Genomic DNA, 9,125 nt, shown 5'->3' on the forward strand with positions numbered 1-9,125 from the left:
AGAGAAGTCCAGCTGATTGTCAACATTCCTAATAGGCAGGGTTCTAATGCCCACAAGGTGGCGCCTGAAGCATTACTTAAGGCTTCAAGCAGCCCTGCAAAAGTAGAATGTTGATGGGCAGGTTTTTTAAACCTGGGAGGCTTGCAGGGAACATACACATTCAAATCCCTTGGTCACAAATACAGGAAGAGAGGTTCCAGGTGGTTAAGTGACTTCTCCAGTGCCACACAGTAAACAAGGCTGATGGCTGCATGGAAAGTGGATGTGAGCAGGGACTTTGAGATCAGAACACTGCATACCACCCTGACTTGGGAACTTGAGAGCCTTAGGGCCTCTGGCTAAGGCTTAACCTCCCTGCATCTCCTCATTTGTACAGTGGGAGGAAAACACTCACATCCACAGGCTTCTTGACGCCTTATCTGGCATAGCAGATAAGGCCATGAATGCAGCCGCAGGCAGCTGAATATAACTAAGAGGCAGAAATTTTTTAAATGAAGTCAACACATCTCAGCTCAATTTTAAGAAGGATCTTTCTAAAACTTAGCACCTTCTAGAAGAGTTGCACCAGAAGATACCTAAGATAGGAAGCTCCCCATCACTAGAGGTAATCACGCAATCTAATAGCACCTGCTTGATGAGGAGGCCATGGCAGGATTCCTGTTTGGAAAATCCCAGAGGACCTGCTGCTCTAGGAGTCTTTGGCCTCCCATTGCTTTCCCCCATCACCAGTGCCTGGGAGCAGGAAATCTAGGAGGGTGACCCTGGAGCACAGTTTATCTCCCCTGGGAGCCACAGTCCAGGGGGAGGGGCCGAAGGTGGGGCCAAGGAAGGGACAAACAGACCTGCTGTTCGCTGACCTCCTATCTATTTGATTATCACCACTAACAGGGCCATGCCAGGAACTGGGAGCAGAGTGCCCCCACCCTGCAAAAGAGGGCAAATCTGAACAAACGGGTGTCTCAGGGAGGAGCTCAGGGTTCATTCAAGCCACAGAGGCAGTAGCCCTGCACACGAGTCCCAGAGCCCAGAAGAGGGAGGCACCCCTTGTTGAAAGAGGATGCAGTTGGCATCCCCAGACCCTGGCATTACCAGGGTCAAAGTGCAAGTCCTCAAGTTTGTCTGCAGGAGCCAGCCACCCCTGTGCTGGTGTCTGACAGGGTGGGCATCTCCCTTCCCTGACAACTATGTATCCAAAAACTCCCTGCCACGGGTCCCAGGACCCCAGGGTTTGTGCAGAGCAAATAAGCTAAAAACCAACTGTTTTTTAAGCAGGTGATCAACTGCATTTTCTTGCTCCAAAGAGCTCCTGGGAGCACCCATCAGGCACTACTGGTGGGATCTCAAGCACTCTGTAGCCAGGGCAGTTGTGGTGGTGGGCAGTGAACCTGTCTCCTCCCGCTAACTCGGGCTCCACTCCGAAGCCCTCCTGGCGTGTTCCTCAAGCAGGAACGTGACTGTTTTCATGCACATGACTTAAGTTTGCATGGTTTCCTTTTGCCCAGGACACATTGTTTCCACCTGTTACCTGAAATAGTTTGTGAGCACTGAGTTTCATGCTCAGATTTTCACCAATAAATGATGTGGTGAAGGGGTCATCACCTGTTTTAGACCCTGTGTTACCCCACAGACTAGGACTCTGGTGGAACGGGACACCGAACACAAGTAAGTCTTGGTGGGGAGAGGAGCTAATGGGGTCCTGAGGTCTGAGGGCCCGGGAGCCGTCAGGCTCAGTAGGTGTTTCAATGGGCCCAGAAACATGGGGCCCCGTCACTGGTAGGCGAGGTGGGCAGGAAGGGTGGAGAGCAGGGGCAGTTTCCGTGGTATATGCGAGAACTGGCCCTTGTCGCTACTGCTCGGGCAGGCTTTGAACAGAGCAGACTGGGGGACCATGGCCAACTGCTACCAATCAGGAAAGAGCAAAGGGACTAAGCGAATACCAAGGTGCCCTGTTCCAATCTCCTTTTTTAAAAAAAAAATAAATAAATATTTATTTATTTATACAAGCACTGGGTACAGTCAGAAGCACAGGAGGGTGAGAGAATTCACCAGAGCCAGAGCGGGGAGCAGAACAGGCAGAAGGACCGAAGTACACTGCTGAGGGCAGCAGCAGGCGGCAGGAGAGGTCTGCGCGCCATGTGGGACCCTCACCTGGCAGCTGGGGATCGAACCGGCGCTGCAGAGGCTGCGGGCATCTTCGCAACCCAGCGCTCAACCACTGCGCCACCAGGGAGGCCTCTGCACTCCTGCAAATAGAAATCTACCCTCCTCGTGTTGGACACCAAGCTAGAAAATAGGGGTGCTTTGGTCTGTGCTGCCACATGAAAGCATGACCTGAAAGTCCTAATTCATGCCCCATCCACCACATTCTTCAGAAGAGCCCTCCAAGGCGCCAGCCCAGTCACCCAAATCCTCACCTTGGTTTCTGTGATTCTTGTGGCCGCCGATGTCCATTTCCACCTTTGACCAGCCCCACGGGCATTCGAATCCCCAAGGACAAGAGCCACGTCAGAGATCACGGACTGAGAACCAAAGGGAAGCTTGATGTTGTCATCTGTTGCTAATGAGGAACATGACTCTGGGGCAAGGTGCACAGAGCTCAGTGGTGTGGCCAGCTCAGAACTCCAGCCTCCTGGCGCTCGTTTGCACAGAGGCTGCTGGGGTGCCGGGCTCTGGGGCTTTCTCCAGTGGCTTCAGGGTGGCCCTGGAAAGACTAGGTGGTTCCCCCCAGGCTCCTTCTAGAATAAAACTACCCCACAGAGGGGACCTCCTTCTCCCCAGCACCTCCCTTCCCAGCTGGCCAGGGGAAACCAGGATTGCATGGTATGGTTTGTGGATTTCTTTTTCTCTCCTAGGTTATTCCTTTTTTAATGATGCTGAAGAGACCAAGGCTGCCATCAAAGATTGTAAGTAATCAAGCTCTCCCAGGCCCTCGTGACCACACTTCCCCCAAAACCTAACATGTAGTGTGCTGGGCACAAAGTAGATGTGAAGACAGGCTGGATGATCCAGTAAGCCTACTCCGGAAAACCCAGCACATCCAGTCATAGTGCCTCTGGCCCAGTTGATGTTCTGGAGCATCAGATACCCCCAGCCCAGAAATGAGGGGCCTGGCCAGCTAGGACAAAGTGGCATCTGAGTCTTCAAGCAATGCCCCCAAGCTCCTCAGTGAACATGAATAACTCTCACTGCCCACTGTAAGGCACTTACTGGGTGGCCTTATTGAGGGTGCACCAATGTTGAGGGTTCTACATACATGATTTTATTTAATCATCATCATAATTAGGTAACATGGTGATCTGATCCCTCTATTTGCATTTGAAGAGACCAGAAGTACAGTAATTTGCAAGTAACTGCAGAGCTGGGATCCTGACTTGTTTTCTCAAAGCCTATGGTTTTATGCATTGTGCTCTTAAACACACACACACACACACACACACACACACACACTACCTATGTGCACATAGGTTCCCAGGCCCTTCTCTCCATTCTGCTGCCCACTCAGTTAAGATCCAAGGTCCAGGGGCTTCTCCAGGTATGGGCACAGCCCCACGTGACTCAGAGAACAGGATGGTTTCAACTTAGTACCCCCTGAGGGGACTCGGGTCCAATGAGCTATAAAGCCACCAGAACAGGCCCGAGGGGTGCTCCCCAGCTCCCTCCACTTCATCTGTTCTCTGCTGCCTCCCACATCCACAGAATAAATACCAGTGAACAGAGGCTACAGGCCTGGGTTCCTGCTGGACACCTTCTACTCCTGAGCCAAGTTCTCTGTCCTCTCCCAGCTCCCCAAATAGCCTCAGGGCTCTTTCTGGCCTGCTGGTATCATGGGACATGAGGAGCTTGGTCTGGAAACTGCTGCTGCAGCTCCTGTCCCAGCTCCTGGGAGGTTTCAATCAACAGCTGTGACCACATCCTTTGGCCACAGGTCTCTGCTGTCAAGGCAACTGAACCTGCAAGTCCCACACGAAGCAGAGCATCCCGGCATCCCCCACACGGGCACAGCTCGCCTGCAGGGACACATCAGAGAGGGAGACAGTTGTGAGCTTCCCCCCCACACACCCCTACCCCAACACAACCCACATCTGCAGGGAAGTTGAGTGGGTTCAAAGTGTGGCACTGGCTGAACTTAGTGGAGGTTTGGATATTCACAAATACACCACAGGGATGGCTTTTGCCCCTCTGTCCCCACGGCCACCCCCAGCCAACCAAGGCCTCCAACTAATGGACCCATGAGTACCTTCAAAGCCACCACTGGCAACCAGGAACAGAACAGGAGGATCTCTGGTGAGACCCCGGGGAGTAACAATCACTGCCCCCAGAGCCCCGCCCCCCATGGACCTCTCCTCTGTTGATCCTGTCAATCAAATAGCCTTCTTCCAAAGCACCTGGAAGAAATCACGAAAACTGAAAGGCAACTTTTCCGTCCCACTTCTTGCCACTTGGGCACCATGTCTGTTTATCTTCACCACCCCACTGATTTCTCTCTTCTTGAAGGAACTAGGTTGAAGCAGCGGGTGGGTGTGCTCTGGGGTGGCTCCATGCAGCAGGGCATGGGTCAGGCGGAGGGGCAGAGTTCCTCATCTTGATCCGCTGTCAGCCCTGCTGGCCTAATCACCTCCCCCCACCCACCACAGCCTCTATTTTCAGCTGATTTCACTTGTGCATCCACGTGTGGTTTGCGCAAACCTGCCATGTGCAAGGGCCGGTTTTTCCACATCGGTGCAATTCGAGACTACCTGCAGGGGCCTCAGGGGCCTCAGGGGCCGTGGAAGTTGAAGGCATGCGTTCCTATCTTTCATTCCAGTGAATGACAGCTGGAGTCACTGGTGCTAGGGCGTCCACGTCAGAATGTGTGGATGCGGGTTCAGCTCCAGCCTTAGCCAGAGGCCACATGACAGGGCTGTGCACCCCACACCTCCCCAGGGCTCACTCCTTTCCTGCTCCAGCTGTCTCCTCGTCAGTCTTCCCTGTTGGCTCTAAGTAAAACTGGCACTTTGCGCACCCCCTCCACCATCACTTCCCCTCTTGCTACCTGCTTTATTCTTTTCCATAGCATGTGTCACTGACTGAACCATCCTTATTTGTTCATCAGGTGTGCCTAACCTCTTGCATGTAAACCCCCTGAGAGGACAGACTTGGATTTGTTTGGTACTGAGCCCCTAATGCCTGATCCAGTGGGCACACTGTGGGTCTGTGCACAGGAGCCAATGAGTGAATGACCCACATGAGCACCCACCCTCTCTACACCCCTGTTTTCTTAGATGTAAAATGGAGATAGCACTAGACATACATCTCAAGGGTGGGTGAGTCATGTGCAAGGGTGGCGTGAGTGCCTGACAATAGCAAGTGCTCAACAGAGCTAATTATTGGTTAAGGGCCAACAGCACACCTGTTATTACAGGCATAGGAAAGCAATAGCTGTGAACATTGGCTTTGTAACACAGCTGCTCACAGTTCAAGTCCTGGCTCCATCACTCTGATAAAATTCTTAAATTTGCTGGGCCTCAATTTCCTCCTCAATAAAATGGAAATAGCAGTAATACTATAGTGGCTTGTAGCAAGGATTACATGAGATACGCCACATGAAGCGCTTAACAGAACTTGGTCATTAGTTTTAAGTACCCCCAAAGCTGTTCGTAGAGGAGGAAAAGAGACACGATTGATCTTTACTATGTGCTATGAACAGAGACGGGATCTAATGCAGAGATCAGGGGCAGAGAAGAGGTCTGTAAGAGTTGACTTGGTAGAAGTGGCAGGTAAGGAATCTGTGCAAAGGCCCTGAGGCAGGGGAAAGCTAAGCCCCATTGGGACAGTCTGACCCAGGAGAAGAAAAGGAGTTAGGGAGCAACAAGAGATACAGGTGAGGTGGGTGGGGATGGTAGGTAGATCTAACTAACATGGTAGCCTTCATCCTGGAGACAGCCAGGAACCACTGCAGGATGTTAAACCAGGGAGTGACATGACCCCAGTGGCACTGAGACAAGTCACCCTGGACAACAGGGTGGTACACAGGATACACTCCTTCCCTTGATAGCATACTTATTCTTTCTTTCATTAGTTATAGTAAAGTATACCTACTAGACTATACCTACTAGACTATCATACAATGCAAGGATAGTTAGTGCAGTATAGTAGATAGTCTAGTGACTGCTTATTGAGCACGTAGTACATCCCGGGCACTGTGCTAGACACTGATGGGCTAAAATTGAAGATACAAATCCCTGCCTTCTCATGAACTAAGACAAATACATTGTATAGTATGTGCACTGGAGATAAATATTATGGCAAAAAAAAATAAAACAAGGGAAGTGGGTGTGGGGTACTGAGCAGAAGTGTGTGTGCAATTCCAATTCAGGTAGTCAGAATGGGTCTCTCTGTGAAGGCGATTTGGGTTAAAGATTGAGATGAAGGTGTGAATCCAGGGAGAACCAAAAAGAGCACTCAAAGACCTACAAGATGGAATGTGCCTGCAAGTTTCAGGAAGAATTAGGAGACCAGAATGGTTGGGGCAGAGTGGACAAAATGGTCAGGAGGTACAGATCTGGTCCCCTTTTTTTGTTAATCATTTATCACTTTAGGATGATGCTTATATGGTGTCTCAGGTTACTTACAGTGTTACTTATGGAGTAGGTGAGTTCTGAGTTATCAGTATTGAGTTAATGCCCTGCTTTCTAATATTCATAAACTCTGGTCTCTGCTTTTACTTGTGTCCCTTCCAGTATGTTCTCCACACACTAGCCAGAAAGAGCTGCTTAAAATGTGTGTTTTGAAAAACTCCAAAGTCATCATCTTGCACTTTCAGTAAACTCAAGTTGTGACAGTGGCATGCAGGGAAGGCCCTATGTGACCACCCAGCCTCAGGAGTTACCACTCTCTCGCCTGGCACAGCGCCTGCCTGCCTGCCTGCCTGTTGGTACAAGGTCCATGCTTGGCCTCACACATTCTGTTCCTTCCACCTGCAACACTGTTCCACCTACTCATGTGGGTCCTTCTCACCTTTATCTCTAATTGTAAATGTCTTTTGATGGAGCCTCCTGGGTCACCTTCATTTTTTTTCTGGCCTCTTACTTCCGTCATTACACTTAAAACAATGGGTGATTTGGTTGTTTCACTGTGTCTCACCTCGCCAGTTAGTCCTTATATTTCATGTGAACAGAGACCCAGTCCGTTCACTCCAGTCCCCCCAGCACAGAGTCCAGAACCTCACACTGTAGGTCCCCAATACTGAATACAAAGGCCCCTTAAAAGCAAATATCACATCTCAGCATCTTTTTACCTCCCACCTGCTAATCACCCCCAAATCATCTAACAGACTCTTCCATCACAAAGCTGTTCAGTGAATATTTGCTCATCCTGGTGTGATTTGAGGTCTGCATGTGTCCCACTGAGTCCTTCCTACAGCTGTAAATCATTCTGTTACAGATGCTGATTCCAGTTGTTTGAAAACAAGTGGTATCAAAGGTCAAGACTGTCACAGTCACAGTCGAACAAGTAAGTTAGAGATGCCATTTTCCATATCTAATTTCTTTTTTTTCTCACTTTTTAGGATTTTTTTTTCTTTTTTGTTGTTGTTTTTGTTTACTTTCTGAAGTAATCTGTCTACTTCTAAAAGCTTTGAGACTGAATGTTTGAGTGAGCTCAGTCATTCCCAAAGAAGGTAGTAGAGAAATAAAAACTTAATTGTAGGATTCTTCCACCCAGACAGATGTGCTTATGACATTGTACCACAACCTCACAACCTGTCAGGAAAAAAAAAGTCATTTTATGACTTCATATTAGTCCATAGTTCCAGGCAGTCTGTGAGCTACCAGGCTGCCATCAATGTGTGTGTGTGTGTGTGTGTGTGTGTGTGTTTGGTAAGTGCTTCCATAGAACACACATCTCAGGCAGCTCGCACAGGTTCCAAGTAGAGCCCCCAGTCCTACCTATGAGAAATAAGTAATTCTCACCAGGTTAAATAAGTTGTACAGTTCTTCTCTTAAAATTTAAAAAAAAAAAAATTATCTTGAACATATCTTGAAAGTAACTTCTTTTTCCTTCTCAAAAGGCCTCCAAAGTTCACATCTATGGGAATTTGTGCGAGACCTGCTCCTATCTCCCGAAGAAAACTGTGGCATTCTGGAGTGGGAAGATAGGGAACAAGGTATTTTTCGAGTGGTTAAATCAGAAGCACTGGCAAAGATGTGGGGACAAAGGAAGAAAAATGACAGAATGACGTACGAGAAGTTGAGCAGAGCCCTGAGGTAAGTTAATAGCGCCGAGTGTCATGAGCTCTCAAGTAGAGTTATGTAAAATGGCCAGCCTCAGAAAAGTAAACTGTTTTTGCAGTTTTTTTATTTGGTGAGCACAAGGTCACAAGACAAAACTTCGGTTCTTAGTTACAGGAGGGATTACAGGTTGTAAATCGACACCCCATTGCTTTCAAGCTTGGCAGGATTCCCCGGGGATCACCGTGAAGCCGGCCCATCTCACAGGCACGCACACAAAACACATTTTGAACTGAATATGGTGAGGTTCGGTCCTCACGATGTCTGGGAAAGGTTTAAGTGTAAGTTGATAAGAGGGTGTGGAAATACCAGGGTGAGCCAAGAGCTCGTCACCTGAGAGCAATGAAGAGTCTTTGTGTTCTGTTGTTTCCCTGGGGTGCAGACCCTCCCCACATTTCTCTTGTGCTGTCTTTCGCAGATACTACTATAAAACGGGGATTTTGGAACGAGTCGACCGAAGGTTAGTGTATAAATTCGGAAAAAATGCACACGGGTGGCAGGAGGAGCAGCTATGATCCGCTCCATCGTCAAGCTCACTTTATGGATTTCTGTCTTTGAAAACAATCAGATTGCAATAGACATTTGAAAGTCTGTGTTTTTTGTTTTGTTTTTTTTTGAAACCTGCAAATGTGCTGATAAAATTTCTCCACATCCCAGCTTACGTGTGGATTCCGAGTCATTGTCCTCCACTTGGGGGTGATGGCAGCAACCCCTGAGAATTTTTTTTTAACCGGGGGGAGGAAGAAATGATCTTTTGTGATAACTTGATCAAACCTGATTTCCCTAATCAAGAGTTGCAGAATCTCAATGCCATTGGTGCTGCTCAGAGAAAAAGGATTTAATTGGGCCGTTAGAGAC

General features: G+C 48.8%; 1 protein-coding gene across 4 annotated transcripts in view; it reads left to right on the top strand.

The window, feature by feature from the left end:
- The window catches only part of ELF5 (E74 like ETS transcription factor 5), a gene marked incomplete at both ends in the record, with an annotated part of 42,125 nt that extends 33,343 nt beyond the window's left edge, over positions 1-8,782 (top strand). For 3 of the 4 annotated variants that reach the window (XM_084244478.1, XM_084244477.1, XM_084244479.1), the window contains 4 exons: positions 2,853-2,903; positions 7,423-7,491; positions 8,048-8,243; positions 8,686-8,782. In XM_084244478.1, the coding sequence (XP_084100604.1) occupies positions 2,853-2,903; positions 7,423-7,491; positions 8,048-8,243; positions 8,686-8,782 (413 nt within the window). The remainder of the gene's footprint in view (positions 1-2,852; positions 2,904-7,422; positions 7,492-8,047; positions 8,244-8,685) is intronic. The other variant, XM_084244476.1, reaches the window with a different exon arrangement.
- Between the last annotated feature and the right edge of the window lie 343 nt (positions 8,783-9,125).

The sequence above is a fragment of the Talpa europaea genome (assembly GCF_964194135.1).
Source record: "Talpa europaea genome assembly, chromosome: 1".
In the NCBI taxonomy this organism is placed as follows: domain Eukaryota; kingdom Metazoa; phylum Chordata; class Mammalia; order Eulipotyphla; family Talpidae; genus Talpa; species Talpa europaea.